This window comes from Haliotis rubra, unplaced genomic scaffold (assembly GCF_003918875.1).
Source record: "Haliotis rubra isolate DU_JTF1 unplaced genomic scaffold, ASM391887v1 Scf1438, whole genome shotgun sequence".
Taxonomy (NCBI): Eukaryota; Metazoa; Mollusca; class Gastropoda; order Lepetellida; family Haliotidae; genus Haliotis; species Haliotis rubra.
The window spans coordinates 100,575-124,065 of NW_025765379.1; the positions used below are offsets into that span (position 1 = coordinate 100,575).

Below are 23,491 nucleotides of genomic sequence, written 5' to 3' on the forward strand. Positions count from 1 at the left end.
TGACCACACGTCGCTCACTAATAATTAACGTTCCGTCGTGATCCACACCAGGGACAAGCGCCGGAGGGACACGCTGCGTGACTTACTCCCTCATTATGTCTGTTTCAAATGTGGGCATTTGCTGATAGCTCCCTGAAACAGTTTTCAAAGATACGATTGTTTACAAAGAACCTTTTGGCATGTAAAAATACCTTAGGGTCAGGCCCTTTATGCCGGATTCTATGGTATATGGTGAATGTGGTAGATATCCACTACATATAGCTTCACAAATTAGATGCCTTCAATTCTGGTTAGAATTCTAAACATGCATGAACAACGTCTACCGAATATAGCCTAACATCGTAACATGGGCTTCACACATTCGAAACTTTTTATTCTCGTACGGTTATGGCATTGTCTGGTTGTCCCAGACAGCTGGCAATGTTAATGTTCGTATATTTTTATATGAATTCAGGGAACGCTCCATAATGGTTTTTTTCAAAATTGGAATTCTAATTTAAACGAAAGTAGACGATATGAATCTTACAGATTGTTTAAATGTCTTCTTGAACCCGACAAATACCGTTTCATACTAACCTCTTGAAAGTTACGTGACCTAGCTGTTAGATTCAGATTGGGTTTGTCATGATTAATGCTCAATGAAAGTAGGAAAATAGGGATTGATAAAAATGAAAGGATTTATATGTTGTGTAAAAGAGGTATAGAAAATGAAATCCACTTTGTCTTTACATGTCCTGCTCTTAATAACCTGAGAATTCTGTATGTACCAAACAAGTACTTAAGTAAACACCAGAACTTGCATTCTCTTCTTTTATGACCTCTAGTAATGATACTGATATTTTACACTTGTCATTATATACTCATGCCAATAATGGTTGTCACCCCCTTCAATGTTTTTAATAGGCTGGGGGGTGACAACCATTATTGGCATGAGTATATTTAAAACATGCTACAAGCTTAAGAAATAACGCATTGAACAATACTGTATGTCCAAAATAATGTACTGCTGCATGTGACATCTGACTGTGTGAATTACTGTATACATACTGTGTTTGGGCAGGAGGCCTAACATACAATAAACGTCTTTTTCTTCTTCTTCTTCTTCAGACTGGGTGAGTGGGTGTGACTCAATAAAATAGAAGTCAGTATGTTCGTGTATATAATTTAATCATGTATATGTTATTTAAAAAGGACATGCATACTTAAACATGAATGTGTATGTTGCATTAAGTATTAAGCAATACATTGTGAGAAAACAATACGTAAATCTTACAATGCATATATATGTGATAATACCACAGCTTTCTATTAATGCATATCTCCTCTTTATAAAGAAAACAATATTTCAAAATTTTCACAAACTTTACATATGACAATCGCATAAACCTGAAGCAGCACATGACTAAAATATTACCTTTGTTATGTCATATAATGTCTTTGTTATGTTCAGAAAACGTCAAAATCTCATTACAGCCATCTTGTAATACACAACAACCAGAGGTTTGTTAATAGACGCCACTCTCTGCAATATTACAGCTATATTACGGCAGGTTTTGAACTCATGGAATCTGGACTAAATGATCCAGTGATTAATGTTATTGACAACATCAGGGTACGATATCACACAAACAGCCACCAAGACGACCACCGATTCCATTTAGCAGCCTCTGGGAATCTCCACAGAGATGTTGTCATTTGTTTTAATACAAAGTTCAAAGAAGTCATTTTGAACCTTTAGTCCATTATACTCTTGAAACGAAGAACAAGCTGTTGTACTGGAATGCAAGAAATGCCTTTCGTGCATCTTCAACACAAATATTGAACACATTCTTGATGTCGTCGGAGAATGCTAAAAAAGCACTGTTGCAGTGCATGTCTGAAGAGTTCACAGTGTTTCAGGAAGACGTATTTAACAGTACATGTTCACGCTCGTAGGCTCCGGAAGCAAGACTTAACGGACGGAACCCATGTATATATCCCAAGAGAATCTTCGTTTGGGGGGAAGCAGAAAACACAATCCATGCCATCCACGACTAGGATATCATAATATATAAAAACATATGTATATTTATCAAATGTACATCAGGTTAACTGGGTCATTTATTCAGAGAAATGCCAGAAAACGTCATCATAAATCAAGGGTAGGGCGTGTCCTGAGAAAATTACAATTTGAGACAAGAAAACAAATGAAATCAGTATCTTTCCAGGAAAATACCTGCCTTGGTTACGTGAACTCACCTGCCGTTGTTTGGAGTTCACAGCGTCATCTACAACTTCATATGAAACAGCTATTGCTGTAATAATGTAGATGACGACAGACAGACATTCAATATAGGGGAGACACATTTTTCACAAATTATTTGTCGGAACATTCTGCACGTCCAGTTAATGTTACAGTATTTCAAATATTTACAAACGGAAAACGGTAACTGTGCTTTGACTTAATTTTCTTATTTATTTACAGGACGCTCATGCTGCTGTGCGGCGTCAAGCAATAAATGATTACTTCTGAAAATGGGTTAGTGCTACCGGAAGGACTAGACATTGTTAATCTATTTACGAACACCTTGATTTTCAGGGGTCCATTCATAGAATTGGCACATGTATTTTGCCTCATTGGCTGCATGGGATCTGTTTCTGAGGATAATCAACTCGGGGTATTTTCCGCAGAGACGTTTTAGGTAAAGAAAAATAAGTCCAATCGAAATATATACATTCTGAAATAAAACAATAGCATCTTCAGCTTTGCATGTTTGTCGTAAGAGACAACTAACGAGATCGGGTGGTCAGACTCACTGACTTGGTTGACACATGTCATCGTATGCCAATCATCATGCCAATCACTGGACTGTTTGGCAAACCAAATTACTTACAGACTGCTAAGCGTACAGCTGAAGGTCGTGATTCACAATTTGGATGTTGGTTGAGCACAGTAGTCAAACTCTTGGACAGCACACGATGATTGTCTAGCAATGATGTGCTCAGAAAACACTTTTTGTTTGACAATAAATGTCGCTGAAAAGCAACGTCGTGGTTATGTTGCCAACTAGAACAGAGCAAAGCGAAGTTGCCAGACATTTATGTTCATCAAGACATATTTACTTGGTCTATCGATCTACGGAATCGATATTTATCGGACATATTTACAGCAGGGGACATCCATGCGTTGAGACCAATTGGTGGAGGAACCACGCACAACCGGTTGAGGGAACACAACTTCCTGAACGACGCCAAGCAATACGACATAACGTTTTAGTGACGATTACTTGTCAGTTTGGATGTGGATGTGCAATGGTATGGGGCGCCTTTACAACTCATGGGGCAATACAGCTCGCCATAGTTAATAGCGCACTCTACCGTGACGGCATCGTCCGTCATGTTCTACCTTTTTGTGCAAATCTGGTCATGACACCTTACACCAGGATGATGCACACTCGCATACTGTACGTATTGTAAGAGGATTGTTAAAGGCTGCCTGTCATTAATGTACTGCCATGGACCTATGGACTGTTGTTAATCCAAACTTCTCCCCTATAAAACATGTCTGGGATATCCCCTATAAAACATGTCTTGGATAAGATGGAACTATGCCTATGACAGGACAAGAACTGACCGGAGGTAACGCAGTGTCATTTGGAGAATCTATGGTTGACATTTGGATCAACACCACACAGTTTTCAATCATCTGGTGTATTCGCCATTGTAAATCTTCAACAACGCAAACGGTGCTCACACCCAATATTGTAGTGACCCCAACCCTCTTTTAGGGTGTCTTTCTCCTGCTACTTGCTATTTTATCATTTAACTTGTTCTGATAAAACCTTGATGAAACAAATGACCAAATCTAATGGTATTTCAGTAACATAACATTATCACCACTATATGTGAAGCACAGTTACCTTTTTCCGTTTCTATACCTGCTATTCCAGCCACAAACTATTCAATGGTCTCCGCTTGGCATTTCGTTACCTCCATTTACTAGTAATCTTTTCCTTCCACATAGGACAAAGACACATATTGAACGCAGGTAATTCTATTTACTTTCATCACTGGTCATGTGATGAGTCGTTCTCCCAGGATTACACCAGTGTGGCCGTGTGTGGCACAACAACCCAGATCGTGAGGATGGTAGTGATGGACGCCCACAGGTGGAAGAGGGGTGAGGGTGTACCAGCGGTCTGCATCATGGAATCTGTTGGAGACAGGAAGATATTATATCACTGGTTCGTCTCTTTAATCAAACGTTCACTATGTCATACACATCTGACACCACACAGATTACACCCATTATAACAATAACATTATCATCATATAAGTTCAATAGGTCAGTATTTCGATATGCTTATTATAGTATTAGTGTACATTTACTTGGGGTACTTACTTATCACCGTGTAATAACGAGGGGAATTTGTGACATTCATCGGAATAAAAATATATCCGCGCTTTTTGTTTTCCACTTTTCGAGGGACACTTGTGACATTCATTGTCACCTTTGTAGCGCATGTGTGTCGTCAGATATATTACAGACACGAATGCACAAAAGAAAATAGATACAAGATTTACCTTTGTCACATCTTGATATATTCACGTTCTCATGTGTCCATCCAACTTTGCATTCATCACATTCTCCAGTTTCTGGATCACAGGTTTGGTTGAAACATCCAACAGAGCACATCTGCTGACAGTTTTCCCCATAAGTACCTGGGAGGCATACTGCAAGGAGATGAATGTAGACAGCATGTTGGAAACCTTGAAGCAAGAACCACTTGGTCCACCACTACGTTGAGCATTAGAAACATTACAGTTAGAGAAGCAAGCACGTTGATCTACCACTTGGTCCACCACTATGTTGAACATTAGGAACATTACAGTTAGAGAAGCAAGCACGTTGATCTACCACTTGGTCCACCACTATGTTGAGCATTAGGAACATTACAGTTAGAGAAGCAAGCACGTTGATCTACCACTTGGTCCACCACTATGTTGAGCATTAGGAACATTACAGTTAGAGAAGCAAGCACGTTGATCTACCACTAGGTCCACCACTATGTTGAGCATTAGGAACATTACAGTTAGAGAAGCAAGCAAGTTGATCTACCACTAGGTCCACCACTATGTTGAGCATTAGGAACATTACAGTTAGAGAAGCAAGCACGTTGATCTACTACTAGGTCCACCACTATGTTGAGCATTAGGAACATTACAGTTAGAGAAGCAAGCACGTTGATCTACCACTAGGTCCACCACTATGTTGAGCATTAGGAACATTACAGTTAGAGAAGCAAGCACGTTGATCTACCACTAGGTCCACCACTATGTTGAGCATTAGGAACATTACAGTTAGAGAAGCAAGCACGTTGATCTACCACTAGGTCCACCACTATGTTGAGCATTAGGAACATTACAGTTGAGCATTAGGGAACATTACAGTTAGAGAAGCAAGCGTTGATCCACCACTTGGTCCACCACTGTGATGAGCATTAGGAACATTACAGTTGATCCACCAAGGAATATTAAAGTTAGATGATGTAAAAGTCCTTATCTTGATGTTCATAACTGTTTGCAATGCTAATGATGATCATGTATTAGTGAGTGAGTTTAGTCTTACGCCGCTTTTCAGCGATATTCCAGCAATATCACGGTGCGGGACATCAGAAATGGGTTTCACACATTGTACCAATGTGGGGAATCGAACGAGCGAACGCTTTAACCACTAAGCTACTCCGCATGTAAGTCTCTGGACCACAGTATTTACTCAAAATGTATTGACATGTCTTTTTGCGTTATATTCAGTGTGGGGTAAATGAACCGTTGAATGTTGGCTTCATTGATGTAAAATACACATGCAGCTTTAATTCTGTGATGTGGCACATTCCTACCTGTGTCACAGTTTTCTCCATCCCACCCTTCCATGCAGCTGGACCCACAGTTTCCATCAGCAGGGTCACACTGGTCAGGTTGGCATCCTTCGTTGCACTCATACATACAGTTCAGGCCGTAGAGGCCGGGCTCGCACCCTGTCGAGATCAGAGATATACAACTCAGATTTGTAGTTCCAATATACTACAGACTGTAAGGAAAAATAGTCACAGGTTTTGAAAACAGATGAACAAAAGTTACACCGTTTTGTTTGTTTACCTTGGTGGGATGATACGCTTAGGGCAGGACACGCATGTCCTTTCTGCAGCAAATGATGCCGTGGTGATTGTCATAGTCATTTCCTACATTTTCCATTGGGTGTTTTGCCCAAATGGAATCAGATTCGATAATCGAGACGTTATTCTCCTGCATTGCCGTTTTTATTACATATTCTTCAAACAAACTGAAAACTTCATTCATAATTTACAATTTAAATCATTGGGAGATATATCCATGTTATGGAGTAAAAATCGAGTTTATCATGTTCTTAATGAATGTTTTGAGACCGCATCACCGCGTGCACTTCCTTATGACCATAGTTGTCTGTACAGTAATCGCTCATAAAATATGATTGGTGTATGACGTGAAATGTGTACGAGTTTTATTTTCAAACAAAAAACGCCTAGAAACAAACACTTACAACTGTGTGATGCAAGATGATTGTCACAATAAAATGGTCTCGACCTTCTTGAAACTCGTCAAAAGCATGAATGACACCCTTGCACGTGCATCCCATGCGTTGTGTTTAGGGGTAGTGATAAAAAGAAATGGTGGTGAGTTCATAAGATTTCTGTCTTTGAAAAGTTTGTTAACGCTTATACTTCGTTAACGCTTATACTTCCCATCAAAACTGAAAGTTCAGGTTACCTACATTTTAAGAGTATAAATGTACACGATAATGTCCTTGTATTAATATATTTCGTCTTTTCTATCCGTACTGTACGGTTCGTTATAACATAGTGTCTGATACCACTACGGCCAAACAACATCACAATAAAATTAGCATTATTTAATATTTTGTCATCTTGGATTCTTGGTCCACCATCATAAGTTTACGTGTGATCTGTGGGAATGATCGGCCTTAGTATGGTGATCTTCCTTCAGTTGTTGGCGACCTATAGCCCATTTTTACATTGTATTGTCTTCTTTAATTGGAATATTTTACCTTTGTTCGCTAGTTTTATATTCATATCTGTGATTATCTAGTATTTTTACTGTCCTTCGTCGGCAGGTTTTTATAATATCTATATATATTCTATTTCAATGTCAAATGTTCTCGTCACGATATGGCTGAAATATTGACGATGTGACGTTAAATAGTAACTCACTCACTCACTGTGGGAATGATCAGAATTATTTAAGAAAATGTACCAATAGTTATCGTGTCAGAATATATTCCTGACACATTAAGGATATGTTAACATTGTTTTGTTTGAGTGGCACTCTAGACGTTGGTGGTATAGAGATGACAAACCGTTATGGATGATCAACTTCTTTATTTTCACAGTCGCGACGGTATAGCGTCTTATACCGGTTTCACGTATATGAGGGAATGATGGGGAAATGTTTTGTCATTTCCATGTTAACATTATTGGTCGAAAACTGGAAAATGGACGTAAACTGCGTTTCTTTTGCGTTTTCAGATCTTCTTAATTTGAAGATATCTGTATCACTTACTGTGCTCGCATTTGAAATCATTCCAGCCCGGCAGGCACGCGTCACAGGTGCCATCAACTCGGTCACAGGTCTTGTTGACGCACCCAGCAGAGCAGTTCAGCCTACAGTCTTCTCCGTAAGTTCCAGACGGACAGACTGGTGTGACAAATGAGGAATGTTACACTTTGGAGACACCATGCTTAGGATGTAACATTTGTGGATAAAAGTCAGATGGATGTTGATGAAGAATTATTCCTTTAACTATTCCTGTTCGTCTGCAATACCTGTATGGGGGCAGGTAATATTATGTCATGGAGACATAATTGAAAGCAACTGAGAGGTCAAATTGCCCATAATATCAGATGATAAAATACTACATGCGTCTCAGATGGTATCTACCAAATCTGAGAACTACATACAGCCAAATCCTTAATTTGATTCAAAAGTTGTGAAATATGCAATATTTATCCTTACTGTAATTAATAAATATACTTCATACCCTTGTTGTCTACCTCAACAGGACGACATAGCAATGTTTTGTACCTTATAAATGTTACATATAGGTAACTATCTTAGTTCACATTGAACTATAATAGCTGACTGCACAACATTCTAATGCATTGTGTTCCAGCTTGACTCTGCCCCTGGCTTTCCCAGATCAGCAGAGAGATTAAAGACTGATGTTTGTGTCGAGTACAAACGCAGTAGGATTTAGAAACAATCGACCACAGTCAACATCTTTATCCTATCCAGTAAAAACCTGTTTCTACCCGTGAAGATCAGGGTTAGAATTGGTCTTCAGTAACCCATGCTTTCGTAAGAGGCGACTAACGGGATCGGGTGGTAAGGCTCGCTGACTTGGTTGGCACATGTCATCGTATCCCAATTGCGTAGATCGATGCTCATGATGCTGATCACTGGATTGTCTGGTCCAGATCCGATTATTACTGACCGCCTCCATATAGCTGGAATATTGCTGAGTGCGGTTTAAACAACAAATAAACAAACTGAGCAATACCTGTTTCACAACGTTCTCCCATCCAGCCGTCCAAGCATGATCCACAATTGCCATCAGTAGAGTTGCATGTGTCAGGCAGGCATCCTGTGCTGCACCTGTTCTTGCAGTCTTGGCCATAGGTACCGGAGTAACACCCTGCAGAGAAAACGACCGCATGACATGCACACTGTCTGTGAATGACTTTCACTGGCCGAAAGTCAATATCGTCATCTTTATCCATGATATTCAGTGGATTCACTCTGCTGGGTAAATAAAGGCAACATACTTTATGCATGACAACTTCGCTATTATATTGCGATGCGACGTTTCCGTATTGACTCTTATTTCGTTGCTAAGCAAGAGATCACTGCAACGGAATCTATAATCTTAACAACGGTATAAGTGAGTGAGTGAGTGAGTATTGGTTTTACGCAGCTTGTAGCAATATTCCCGCTATATCACGTCGGGGGACACCAGAAATGGGCTTCACACATAGTACTTGTTGGGAATCGAACCCGGGTCTTTCGGGTGACGAGCAAACGCTTTAACAACTAGGCTACCCCACCGCCCCGACAACGGTGTAAGAAAATATAACCCAGTTCATATGTACTGGGGGCATGCCAATTTCTTTCTGAGAGAAGTCAAACAATCATTTCGGGAACAACTCCGTATTATGTCAAAGAAGGATCAGCAGGTCAAGAGAACGGTTTTATTCTGGGGTATATCGTAAGAACAAATTAATAAAACCGCCATTTTAGGGTTCTGAATAGTTTTTGCTAGAAAAGCCAATCCAGACCATCCTTCAGCACTACTTACGTCTGTTACACCTGGGAACGCTCCACCTCTCGTTCCTCCAGCCTGGCAGACAGGTGTCACAGCTGCCATCAAATCGGTCACAGGTCTGGTTGACACACCCGGCAGAGCAGTTCAGCCCACAGTCTTCTCCGTATGTACCAGGTAGGCAGACTGGTGAGAAAACAATGAAGAAATCAATTTGCTGAGAAGGAAGCATATACGTTTCTACAAGGAAAACCAAGTTCTGTGGATTGTCAACTTCTTTTTGGCAGTGAGTGCACATTTATTGCAATAACGAAGTTGACTATCCATAAAACTTGGTTTTCCTTCAACTTCTACAAATGCCTCTCAAAGAAGTTATACGTTTCTAATTTGTAAGTTAAAATCCTTGCCTGAGTTCATCATTTCCTGTTAAGATTATTAGTTTTGAATTTAATTATCACATTATTCGGTTCTGACTGATCAATGAGAGGTATCAATTCCCAATAATAACTGATGGAAACAACTGCTGAAGCAAATGCTATTATTCAAAAGTAAAGGATGATCAATAAACAGTAGTCATAACTAACTGACATTTCAGATCTTTGTGAGATAAATAATTTAACAGTTTAAAAGGGACATCTGACTTCTGGACATCTGGAGATTTGCATGTTTCGTTGAGCGTCAGATGTCCATAGATTTTGTTAGATGAGTAGCCAAAGCGCCCTACTGTCCATCGCGTCATTGACCATGAAAAGTATTAAAATCGCATGAATCTGCCTCTATTCTCAAGACAATCACGGTTTCGACGAGGCATACTTCTAATTTAAACGTCCAATGTCAACCTGATTAATTGCATCCCCTTCTTCCTGTGTGAGTGCTCGAGTCTTTACAGTTCCAAAATATAAGTATAAGTCACAATTGGTAAAAGAACCTTCGCCTACGCTGCCTCAACCTTATGGAATAAGATGTCTACATCCCTCAAAATAGCTGAAACCTGCCTTCCTTCAAAAATTTCAAAAGACATTTCTCTAACAGTCACCTTGTCTGAACAGCGCTCAGAGCATACTACTGTGTGAATAGAAGAGGTAAAAGTGCAATATTATATTTATTATTACTGAGCCACGTTCGTTCTGTCTAACGTTGACGGCATGTTAACTCTCACTCCTTCCACGTCGCAGTCCAATCCGCCTGTGAAGGAAGTCAAGAGTAAACCTTGATTCATCCGAAAACATAACGTATGTCACACAACTATTAGTCCAGGGCGTCGCTCCTGTCACTATCACGCCTTGTAATGAGACGGTCCTTCCATAGAGGATAACACGTGGACGTCAAGCATGGAGGTTCCATCTGTGTAGTCGATTTCAAATAGTCTGTCCACTCACTCTAACACCTGTAGCTGTGTGACACTCATCTCCAATTTGAGAGGTACTTTCACCACGAATTCACAAACATTCTTGCGATTCTTGTCGCCCTTGGTCTACAGATCGAAGATTGGATTTGGGGTTTTTGTTTTACGCCGCACTCAGCAATATTCCAGCTATATGGCGGTGGTCTGTAAATAATCGAGTCTGGACCAGACAGTCCAGTGATCAGCATCATCAGCATCGATCTACGCAATTGGGATACGATGACATGTGTCAACCAAATCAGCGAGCCTGACCACCCGATCCTACCCTGATCGATGTCTGTCAACGGTATGTGTCGATATCGTGATTGTAATCCGCTAACTACTGACTGTGAAACGGTCAGAGCGCTTGTCACAATGCTCCGTCTTGCTCCAACTTCCAACATGCCAATGTCAAAAAACGTATTATTGAGGTTTTATTACATAAATGTACAGTAACACACTGACACGTTTGACTGTAAATTTAGAAATTTACCAAAACCATGATCACGTGCACATCATGAAAAACGCATCATTTCTATGCATCTCATTAATTCAATACAATCCTATGCATCATATCATTACAATGCAATCCTATACATGTGTTAATTCAATACAATCCTATGCATGTATTAATTCAATACAATCATATGTATTAATTCAATACAATCCTATGCATGTATTAATTCAATACAATCATATGCATGTATGAATTCAACACAATCCGATGCATCGTATTATCGCATGCATGTATGAATTCAATACAATCCTGTGCATCGTATTAATTCAATGCAATCATATGCATCGTATTTATTCAATACAATCCTATGTATTAATTCAATACAATCCTATGCTTGTATTAATTCCGCACGTGTTTCACAAGTTTCTCCACTCCAGCCGTCTCTACATGCTGAGCAATGTCCATCAACATGGTTGCATCTGTCGGGCCTACATCCCTCCTTGCACTTGTACTTGCAGTCCTGGCCATAAGTACCGTCTGCGCAATCTGGATTGAACGTCAGAGATGTCACACATGTAGCTTACACACATCTAATTATATATATCCAGAGCTGTAAACTCTTTGCACTACTCATTTGTAAAAAAGCCCAAATGTCAAAACAAAAGACCAATGATTTAGTGAAACATAATCTCTATATCCCACCGACATGCTCGTCCTACCTAGAGTCATCCCCGCAAATTACAGTCCGTTTGATTCTATTTGAGACCGATGAATTGTTCACTAACACAAAATCTAATAAGTACAACAAAAAACAGTCACATGAAATCGACAGACAAACTCTGATGATTGTGTCATAATTGGTGTGCCCACGCTTGGTGATTACCTAGCCCCCATTGTAAAAAAAATAGCGAAAGAGACTACAAAATAATGATCATTTGTTAAACAACTTTTTTTATTCGGCTGTCCAATATTATAAGACAAATCATCAGATTTGGTCTGCCGATTTTAAGTGACTGTGCAAAATTTGATTTTGTTGCAGCTATTAGATTTCGTACTAGTGAGCGATCCATCGGTCTCAAATGCAATGAAACGGACTATATCCGCCCATGAGTTTCATAAACATTCCCCGCCCATGTAAACGTCACCATACAGGGAAAAGGGGAAGGGAGGTAACTCGTATTACCTAGACACCAAATCCCTCGTCATGGGTCTCTTACTCAGGTTGCGCCTCTTATACACATAGTGTTATTTGTTTGAATCCAAAATGCAGCCTCTATTCGTATCAAATATCAAATGTATTACATGAAAACTGTTAAAGCTGTGCTATACGATATTTCAAACTTGGACTCAAGACATATCTCGTAATGTAAGATAAGAAACAGTCATAATGTTGACATTCTACTTACATGACGAACAGAGGTCCGTTTTCCAGCCTGCCTTACAGGTACAGTTGCCGTCGACTTTGTCGCACGCGTCCACACACCCCTTTCCGCACTTGTAGCGACAGCTTGGTCCATAATGGCCCTCCGAACAGTCTGATACATCAGCCATTGTTAACAAACTACACGTATAATAACATTACAAAATATTGTTACAAGGGCTATGTAAACGCTGAACATGTAAGTTTATTATTTCCAAACATTATCAATAGTGTGCAATACATATTGTGAACATACAAAATCTCACCCAAATGATTTTTTGACAAATATATCAAGAAAATTTTATAAAGGGTGGCAATCTGGGTCTTGCTTGCCCAGGAGAGTTTTCAACTGTTATCGACGAGAGTTGACGCATCTGGTATCATAGGATTTTATCATTCTTCCATTTTATTTTAGTCTATAAACAGAAATAAACACTGTCAGTGTTTTGAATGTAAATTGAAGAGCCAACCAGCTTCAGTGGACAGATCAGTGATTTGATTGTGTCAAAATACTTATATACTATCAATACTTAATTGATTGTAATACTTGAACTCGTTTTATTCCTCAGTGAATCAATGAATGAAACGGATTAGCTTTGACGATGATGTCACTTAGGGATTGTGGAGTACCGCTAACCAGAGTACGCACCCCAGGGTATAACAGGTATGCGCTACTTAGGTTAACTAGGTATGACGTCAGTCGCGGTATAAATGTTAACCTGGGTTACGCCGTTATCAGCAGGGTTTGTCTGGGACATCCTGGGTTTCTAAAACGAACCCAATCCCAACAATACTTAAGATATTACAATGTCAAAGCCGCAGCTCTGGTAAAAGCAAAGAGGAAAACGACGTTTAAAGGTAGTCGAGGAGAAATAAGGAAGAGGCTATCGCCTAACATCCTAACTTCGAATTGTCGAAAAAAAGAAGTTCTTCATATGGGCAATATATATTTGATGGGCGCAATATCATATGTACAGTTACTGACGCAGAGTATAAAATTTCAGTTTATACTTCAAATCTATCTATCTATAAAAACAAATCGAGCATCAGAAATAAGGAGCCTGCTATTATCTTGTGGATTCTCACATGTACGGTTTTCTCAGGACGTCGGAAATGAAAATAGGTCTATTTATCAACTGAAGCAACGTTTATCTGATGTATATGCTCAAACATGGCAGGATGAAATTTCAAACTCACTATGTCTAGCTCATTTCAAGACTTTAGATACATCCCCTCTACAGCCAGAATTCTACATTAAACATGTGGAAGATAAAAACCTCCGACGAGTGCTATGCAAATTTAGGATATCTCTGCACGATTTTAAAATATATATTGCAAGGAAGAGTAAAAATGTTGAAAATGTTAATATTATTTGTACAGTTTGTAATGGTTACAGCATCGAGGATGAATTTCATCTCTAAAGGATTCCAGTTTACGAATGAAGTTGATGTCCATATTAAATCAAAAATATGTATACAATGATAAACCTTTTAAACTATAAAAATGTAAATACCCTTAAGTCCGGTGCAGTATTCCTGTAACAAGTTTTTCGTTTAAGATCTATCATGCGCCTACACACACACAAACATATATATATGTGTGTGTGTGTGTGTGTGTGTGTGTGTGTGTGTGTGTGTGTGTGTGTGTGTGTGTGTGTGTGTGTTCTCTCAAATAACTCTACTCTACTCAAATAACTGTACTCTAGGCTATATGGCCATACTTGTGAATAAACGATTGACTGATTGATTGATTGATTGAATATTCATAATAATGTCCCACAGACATTAATTCAACTGGATTATGAAATAAACATTCAACGTTCTCAAACTATCTGGAATTATTCATGGAAAGAAAACAATTCCATTCCGATGAATAAACGGTTGGTACTAGAGTTGACAAGTATGGCAGGAAATTGTTATCAGTTTAAACCCTTATTCCAAGGTTAGACAAACAAAACACGTTGTCCATCTTAAAGACTGGTTGCCCTATAATGTCAGCTTATCTTTATTCTATTTACAAAGATAGAATTTCTCGCCATCTTGGACATATCATTGAGAACAGCCTTGACTCAAGGTTACTGTGTATCTACGTACATGCTTGACAGGTCATTCCAAACCAGCCACGTTTACAGTTGCAATAGCCCGTCGCGGTGTCGCATGGGGCGTCACATCCTGACCCACACTGTCCTCTACACAAGGGCCCCGCCCAGTAGGGCTTACAGGTACAACTGCCGTCAACGTTGCTGCATGTGTCGTTACAGCCCTCACTACACCGTTTCCTGCAGCCGTTCCCGTAACGCCCAGCCTCACAACCTTAAATGAAAAAATGAACTAACAAGTACGAGTTTGGGCATTCCCCGCTTGGGGAGTTGTGTCAGCTCATATTGTAGAAAGCTAGTAATAAGTATTTCCTACATCAAACAAGATGTAAGTGCCCATGTGAAAACAATAGAACTTTATGAGATTTTCAATGACTTCATTCTGAGTTCCATTTGAAACGGAGAGCGTGAGTATGGTTTTACGCCGCTTTTAGAAATATTCAAGCAATATCATGGCGGGGGACACCAGAAATGGGCTTCACACATTGTACCCTTTATGTATGTGAGGACCTGAACTCGTGTCTTTGGCGTGACGAGCGAACGCTTTAACCACTAGGCTACCCCACCGCCCCGTTTGAAACGGAAAGTGTGCATGTAAAACACAGGCGAATAAGATAATATTAACAGAAACACATGACGTTTCATTTTCGGGACGAGTCAATTTATAAAAAAACTACATACCAGTTGAGCAATGATCCCCTAGCCATCCATCCTTGCAACTGCAAGTGCCGGTAATATGATGACAGGTATCTCTACACCTCTCGGAGCACTGTTTGCTGCAAGAAGCTCCGTAGGTCCCAGCCTCACATTCTGGAAAACATCAGATGTACATGATTCGCAGTGTGTCATACCTAAAGCACATTCTTGCAAAACATCAGATGTACGTGATTCGCAGTGTGTCATACCTAAAGCACATTCTTGCAAAACATCAGATGTACGTGATTCGCAGTGTGTCATACCTAACGCACATTCTTGCAAAACATCAGATGTACGTGATTGGCAGTGTGTCATACCTAAAGCATATTCTTGCAAAACATCAGATGTACGTGATTCGCAGTGTGTCATACCTAAAGCACATTCTTGCAAAACATCAGATGTACGTGATTCGCAGTGTGTCATACCAAAAGCACATTCGTGCAAAACATCAGATGTACGTGATTCGCAGTGTGTCATACCTAAAGCATATTCTTGCAAAACATCAGATGTACGTGATTCGCAGTGTGTCATACCTAAAGCACATTCTTGCAAAACATCAGATGTACGTGATTCGCAGTGTGTCATACCAAAAGCACATTCGTGCAAAACATCAGATGTACGTGATTCGCAGTGTGTCATACCTAAAGCATATTCTTGCAAAACATCAGATGTACGTGATTCGCAGTGTGTCATACCAAAGCACATTCGATGCAAAACATCAGATGTACGTGATTCGCAGTGTGTCATACCTAAAGCACATTCTTGCAAAACATCAGATGTACGATATTCGCAGTGTGTCATACCTAAAGCATATTCTTGCAAAACATCAGATGTACGTGATTCGCAGTGTGTCATACCTAAAGCACATTCTTGCAAAACATCAGATGTACGTGATTCGCAGTGTGTCATACCAAAAGCACATTCGTGCAAAACATCAGATGTACGTGATTCGCAGTGTGTCATACCTAAAGCATATTCTTGCAAAACATCAGATGTACGTGATTCGCAGTGTGTCATACCTAAAGCACATTCTTGCAAAACATCAGATGTACGTGATTCGCAGTGTGTCATACCAAAAGCACATTCGTGCAAAACATCAGATGTACGTGATTCGCAGTGTGTCATACCTAAAGCATATTCTTGCAAAACATCAGATGTACGTGATTCGCAGTGTGTCATACCAAAAGCACATTCGTGCAAAACATCAGATGTACGTGATTCGCAGTGTGTCATACCTAAAGCACATTCTTGCAAAACATCAGATGTACGTGATTCGCAGTGTGTCATACCTAAAGCATATTCTTGCAAACATCAGATGTATGTGATTCGCAGTGAGTGATACCTAACGCACATTCTTGCAAAACATCAGATTATATGCATACATGCATACATACATACATACATACATACATACATACATACATACATACATACATACATACATACATACATACATACATACATACATACATACATACATACATACATACATACATACATACATACATACATACATAGGTTGCCGGAGATCCCATCTAACGCCTCTTACAGCAAGCATAGGTTGCCGGAGGTCCCTTCGAGCATGGGTAGTCACGGGGTGTCACTGTTTTCGGGGAATGAGTGAGTGAGTGAGTGAGTTTAGCGGTCAACAGCATGTGCATCGATCGATTAAGGCATACGATGGCATGTGTCAGCGAACCTGACCACCCGATCCCGTTAGTCGCCTCCTACGACAAGCGTGGGTTGTTGAAGATCAGTTCTAACCCGGCTCTTCACGGATTTCACTGTATGGAGTTACAGAGATTTATTTGTAAACTGTTGTACACTATATACTTCGTAAAACTGATACAAAAGGGTTAGATATCTTACTTTGGTCACACGCATGATGGTTAGGATCGGAATCCCTCCAGCCAGGACTACAGGTTTTGCGACGGCATTTTCCAGTTACTGGGTGACATTTGGTCTGTTGACATCCATAGGAACACCTCTTCTTACACCCCAAGCCATACCAGCCTCGAAGACATTCTACGAAACAGGGAGAGTGCATGAGTGAGTGAGTTTAGCTTTACACCGCACTCAGCAATATTCCAGCTACATGGCGGCGGTCTGTAAATAGTCGAGTCTGGACCAGACAACTAGTGATCAACCGCATGAGCTTCGATCCACGCAACTGGGATACGATGACATGTGCAGACCAACATAGCGAGCCTGACCATCCGATCCCGTTAGTCGCCTCTTACGACAAGGATGGGTTATTGAAGATCAATTCCAACCCGGATCTTCACGGGTCAGAAAGTGCACGAAGTCCACAGGTCCATATTACCATTGCCATACGAAAAAATGAGTACGGATTTTACAATGATTATCTGAATTGATACCTCGAGATAAAAGGTCGAAGCGAGTACATGAAATCTCATGCACTCCAGGAGTGACACGGTAAGAAGTGATCATTACCAGATCATTGATTATAATAAGAGTAAGTGAGTGAGTGAGTGAGTATGGTTTTACGCCGCTTTTAGCAATATTCCAGCAATATCGCGGCGGGGGACACCGGAAATGGGCTTCACACATTGTACCCATGTGGGGAATCGAACCCGGGTCATCGGCGTGACGAGCGAACGCTCTAACCACTAGGCTACCCCACCGTCCCGATTATTATAAGAGACTTATAGGGAACTATATTTGTTATGTTCAAGATACAGTCGGATTCGTACAGAACTATAATGAATATTGAACGAGTGTTGTCGTTTACATTTCCTTGAAAATATGCGATCTTTCTTAAAACCGACTAAAGTTTCGGTTTGGTAACTCACAATGTGATTACATTCAGTTATGACGCCCTATGAAAGACGATAACTGTAACGATGACAAACACATGTATGTTGTATCCTTCGAGACAACGGCTGTCCAATCAGATAGCTGGAGTTTATTACGAGTATATATAGGACATTAACTTTAATTTCGTAATAATAAATGACGACATATACTGTATGGTGTTACAGACTTATCCATTTGAGCACATGACGAACCACATGCTGAGCCAGATCATGCAGCTTGAAGCATAATTTATGCATGTAGGTGGGGAAAGGGGTCTTGCGTCCACATGTGTTTTGCTTTGTATTTTGGTTGTTGTTTTTAAACGGTTGTGGATTTCTTAATAGGAAATACAATCATAAAATGCCACTACACCTTGTTACAGACTACAACAGGTGCTCGGTGAAATTTCCGTGTTATCTTTGATTTCCAATTTTATCTTTAGGTGTCCTTTAGGACCCATAAACAACAGTACATTATTCATGCCAAGAATAAAATGCCGATGTGACGAATCGCAAGACCAGTGAAGAACGAGGCTTGGTTTATTTGACGATAAAACATTGTGCTGGCATGACATCATATCTAGAAGTTCGATCGTACGCCCACAGCGTGATGAGTTCCCAATTGGTCGACGTATTTTAAGATTTTTCGGAGTACGTTGGGGGATAAAGGTTAAGCACTAGGTTTTCGTTCTTTTGGTGCTGGTTCGGATATTCGGGAAATATCAAACTTAAAACCGCCCTCTTTCATAAAATGGACTTGCCCTACATGGCCGAAATTGGATAGTACTATTATCTATATACGGGTAAATGTTTCAAAGCTTGTACATTTCTGTAACATCATGAAAGACGCTGTAGATAATATTTATAATCCACATAAGAAATAAACGACTCGTGGTCGTTGTTTATGTACACTAAAACACCACAGGCTGCGCCCAGGCTGTATATTTTGTCTGCGGTTATTTATTGTACGACTAACGGCTCCCCACTCGCGATCTATTTCTGAAAGAAACAAGCAGTTTCTGAAACACTGCCTTGTTGTACACACAGCCTTGTTATACACACAGCCAACACTGTCCGTCTTGTTCAGTATATTTAGCGACGCTCCTGTTGAATTTGTTTGTTGTTTAACGCCGCACTCTGCAATATTCCATATCCCAGCTACATGGTGGCGGTCTGTAAATAATCGAGTCTAGAAAAGGCAATCCAGTGATCAATATCATGAGTACCTATCTGTGCATACGATGAGATACGCCAACCAAGTAAGTCAGACCACTCGTTTGTCGACTCTTCCGACAAGCATGGGTTGCTGAAACCACTCCGATCTTCACAGGTCGCTATTGGCTGTGATTTATTGCATTAGAAGTAGCTGTTTCAAACGAGGATCTGTAAAATGTCGCTTTTTATCTATACTTTGTACATGAGTATACACGGCGACTCAGATAGATATCAAATACACATAAAATCCAATGTCAAGGTGGTGGTATATCTCTGTCGGAAAGAATTGTATGGACTACTTTAGCAGCAGACTCAATGAAGACATTGAAGAATCCTGATGCAGTACCATATTTGGATGTTGAGACAGCCTTGTTTATGGAACCTACTTTGGAGTCGGTCTTCGCCGCTCTGAATGACTATGAGTAACATATTTGCGTTAGAAACGACCTTGTTCACGGAACCTACTTTTGAACAGGTCCTACCCTTTGTTGAATGAACAGGTCCTACCCTTTGTTGAATGATTACGGGTACCACAGGTGAACATTAGAGACGGCCTTGTTCATGGAACCTACTTTTTGAACAGGTCCCACCCTTTGTTGAATGATTACGAGTACCATAGTTGCACATTAGAGACGGCCTTGTTCATGGAACCTACTTTTTGAAGGGTCCCACCCTTTGTTGAATGATTACGAGTACCATAGTTGCACATTAGAGACGGCCTTGTTCATGGAACCTACTTTTTGAACAGGTCCCACCCTTTGTTGAATGATTACGAGTACCATAGTTGCACATTAGAGACGGCCTTGTTCATGGAACCTACTTTTTGAACAGGTCCCACCCTTTGTTGAATGATTACGAGTACCATAGTTGCACATTAGAGACGGCCTTGTTCATGGAACCTACTTTTTGAACAGGTCCCACCCTTTGTTGAATGATTACGAGTACCATAGTTGCACATTAGAGACGGCCTTGTTCATGGAACCTACTTTTTGAACAGGTCCCACCCTTTGTTGAATGATTACGAGTACCATAGTTGCACCTTAGAGACGACCTTGTTCATGGAACCTACTTTTTGAACAGGTCCGGCCCCTGTATCCAGGTTTGCATGGACAGGAGCCGTCGGTACTGTTACAGGGGCCGTCACATCCCTCCTTGCACGGTTCGCTGCAGTCCTTTCCGTAACGCCCGGCCTCACATTCTGAAACAGAGCAGATATACATCATATTACATGTAGGGAACACATTGTGCTAATTTTTCAGATTTTGTGAGATTTTATGCCAAGCGCCAGGCAGGGCAACAAGTAGTACCTCTTAGCGTCTTTTGGTATAAGGTGATTGAACATCAACCAGTCAGACGTTCTATACACATGGTTGAGTGAGTGAGTTTAGTTTTCCGCCGCTTCCAGAATGGTTGAGTGAGTGAGTTTAGTTTTTCGCCGCTTCTAGCAATATTCCAGCAATATCACGGCGGGACACACCATAAATGGGCTTCACAAATTGTACCGATGTGGGGAATTGAACCCCGTGTCCTCGTCGTGACGAGCGAACGCCTCTACCACTAGGCTACTCCACCGCCCCTATCCACATCCTAAGACGGGATCATTGCAACGTAGTGAATTAACTTTCCTAATACCCAGGACATTACAACGTACCTGAGAGGCCGACTACAACATGCATCTCTCCTGAACTAATGTTCACAAAATTGGGATCCCAAAATGTCAAAAGACGGTTAGCTTTTTCTGTCAGTGTAAAAACCATACTCACTCACTGTCAGTGTAAATGTGTATTGCTTGAAAACTCTCAGCCTCCTACTCTTTTTCCCATCTATCCTCCACCCAACGTGTGAAAATTCCTTCCATTTTAGATTTTTGTTAAATTAATAGTAATAAATTGTGAGGGAGAAGATCTACATCATTTTTTCTTTAACACCGCCCAAGATTCCGAATTGGAGTAGGGTTGACCGTTAAACCAGTGGTCGATTAAAAATATACATTAGGCGGCAAAACCCTCTCCAGGTTCACACGAAATCTCAGCATAGAGCCGAGACGATTGTATGATCCCAACTATATCATGAACATATGTTTTATGAATCACCGTATGAGTCATTAACACATGTCTATAAAACAGTGGGAATTGTACAATCGACATAGATATCTTATGAGTGAGTGAGTGAGTTGGGTTTTACGCCGCTCCTAGCAATACTCCATTAATATCACAGCGGGGTACACCAGAAATGGACTTCGCATATTGCACCCATGTGGGGAATCGAACCCGGGCCTTCGGCGTGACGAGCGAACGCTTCAGCCACTAGGCTACCTGACCGCCCCAGATATCTTATGAGAATAGAAAGGCTTTTGCAAAATTATTTACTGATCCATGTGTTTGATAGTTGTACTACCCCCTTCCCTTATAATAACGTTGGTTCAATATTTGAATATACGTTATTGTTTTTTCGAAATAATAAAGATACATTCGTTTATTTAACTCAGGACGTCTTTCAAGTCGTCGTGCACTGAGTAAGTGTAATGTCTAGGAGGGACAGTATATGCTAATGTCTTCAACAGAAATCCGGTCAGAGTTTGCGCTGGTGCATCCTTCTATTGAACATGAAGAAAACAAACGGACACTAACAAATTCATGAAGTTCCCTTACTGTTTTTCCATTAGTTCAATATGCTCAAGCAAGCCAAGTAAACACTGTTGACGATGTCAACTGTCTGACTGCAACAAGGTTGCTAGGCGGCAGAATCTCGTCTTTACATGAATGTCAATATTCTTCACATTGAAAGGTTTGTTGTTTAGTTGGGAGGAAGATGCAAGCCACGGTGTCAGCTGTTCGGTGAGACCCGACTCCGTTCTGTGTGTGGGACATTAGCTATGGGGAAATGTCAACGTGAGGTTATGTCAGAACGCAGTTGATAGAGTGAGGTTATGAGAGAGTTGTCAGTGCGAGGTTTTGTCAGTACGGGATAATGTCCCAGTAGAGAAATGTCGTTGTGGGGTCATGTAAAGGTGGAAAAATGTCAGTGTGGGGTCATGTAAAGGTGGAGAAATGTCATTGTGGGGTCATATCAGAGTGGAGAAATGTCAGTGTTGGGTCATGTAAAGGTGGAGAAATGTTAGTGTGGGGTCATATCAGAGTGGAGAAATGTCAGTGTGGGGTCATGTAAAGGTGGAGAAATGTCAGTGTGGGGTCATATCAAAGTGGAGAATATGTCAGTGTGGGGCCATGTAAAGGTGTAGAAATGTCAGTGTGGGGTCATATCAGAGTGGAGAAATGTCATTGTGGGATCATGTAAAGGTGTAGAAATGTCAGTGTGGGGCCATGTAAAGGTGGAGACATGTCACTGCGGGGTCATGTAAAGGTGGAGATATGTCAGTGTGGGGTCATGTAAAGGTGGAGAAATGTCAGTGTGGGGTCATGTAAAGGTGGAGAAATGTCAGTGTGGGGTCATGTAAAGGTGTAGAAATATCAGTGTGGGGTCATGTGAAGGTGGAGAAATGTCAGTGTGGGGTCATGTAAAGGTGTAGAAATATCAGTGTGGGGTCATGTGAAGGTGGAGAAATATCAGTGTGGGGTCATGTAAAGGTGTAGAAATATCAGTGTGGTGTCATGTAAAGGTGTAGAAATATCAGTGTGGGGTCATGTAAAGGTGTAGAAATATCAGGGTGGGGTCATGTAAAGGTGTAGAAATGTCAGTGTGGGGTCATGTAAAGGTGGAGAAATGTCAGTGTGGGGTCATGTAAAGGTGTAGAAATATCAGTGTGGGGTCATGTAAAGGTGGAGAATATGTCAGTGTGGGGTCATGTAAAGGTGGAGATATGTCAGTGTGGGGTCATGTAAAGGTGTAGAAATATCAGTGTGGGGTCATGTGAAGGTGGAGAAATGTCAGTGTGGGGTCATGGAAAGGTGTAGAAATATCAGTGTGGTGTCATGTAAAGGTGGAGATATGTCAGTGTGGGGTCATGTAAAGGTGTAGAAATATCAGTGTGGTGTCATGTAAAGGTGGAGATATGTCAGTGTGGGGTCATGTAAAGGTGTAGAAATATCAGTG

At 40.6% G+C, this 23,491-nt stretch overlaps 1 protein-coding gene across 1 annotated transcript in view; it reads right to left on the reverse strand.

The window, feature by feature from the left end:
* Nucleotides 1–1,150: 1,150 nt before the first annotated feature.
* Nucleotides 1,151–23,491, reverse strand: part of LOC124269300 (multiple epidermal growth factor-like domains protein 11) — a 31,139-nt gene continuing 8,798 nt past the window's right edge. Inside the window, exons 2-13 of the mRNA XM_046704307.1 lie at nucleotides 20,508–20,636; nucleotides 17,277–17,432; nucleotides 15,393–15,521; nucleotides 14,707–14,925; nucleotides 12,600–12,728; nucleotides 11,605–11,739; nucleotides 9,389–9,538; nucleotides 8,594–8,728; nucleotides 7,597–7,731; nucleotides 5,880–6,017; nucleotides 4,564–4,713; nucleotides 1,151–4,192 (exon numbers count right to left, since the gene is read on the reverse strand). Of these exons, the coding sequence (XP_046560263.1) occupies nucleotides 4,080–4,192; nucleotides 4,564–4,713; nucleotides 5,880–6,017; nucleotides 7,597–7,731; nucleotides 8,594–8,728; nucleotides 9,389–9,538; nucleotides 11,605–11,739; nucleotides 12,600–12,728; nucleotides 14,707–14,925; nucleotides 15,393–15,521; nucleotides 17,277–17,432; nucleotides 20,508–20,636 (1,718 nt within the window). The 3' untranslated portion in view covers nucleotides 1,151–4,079. The remainder of the gene's footprint in view (nucleotides 4,193–4,563; nucleotides 4,714–5,879; nucleotides 6,018–7,596; nucleotides 7,732–8,593; nucleotides 8,729–9,388; nucleotides 9,539–11,604; nucleotides 11,740–12,599; nucleotides 12,729–14,706; nucleotides 14,926–15,392; nucleotides 15,522–17,276; nucleotides 17,433–20,507; nucleotides 20,637–23,491) is intronic.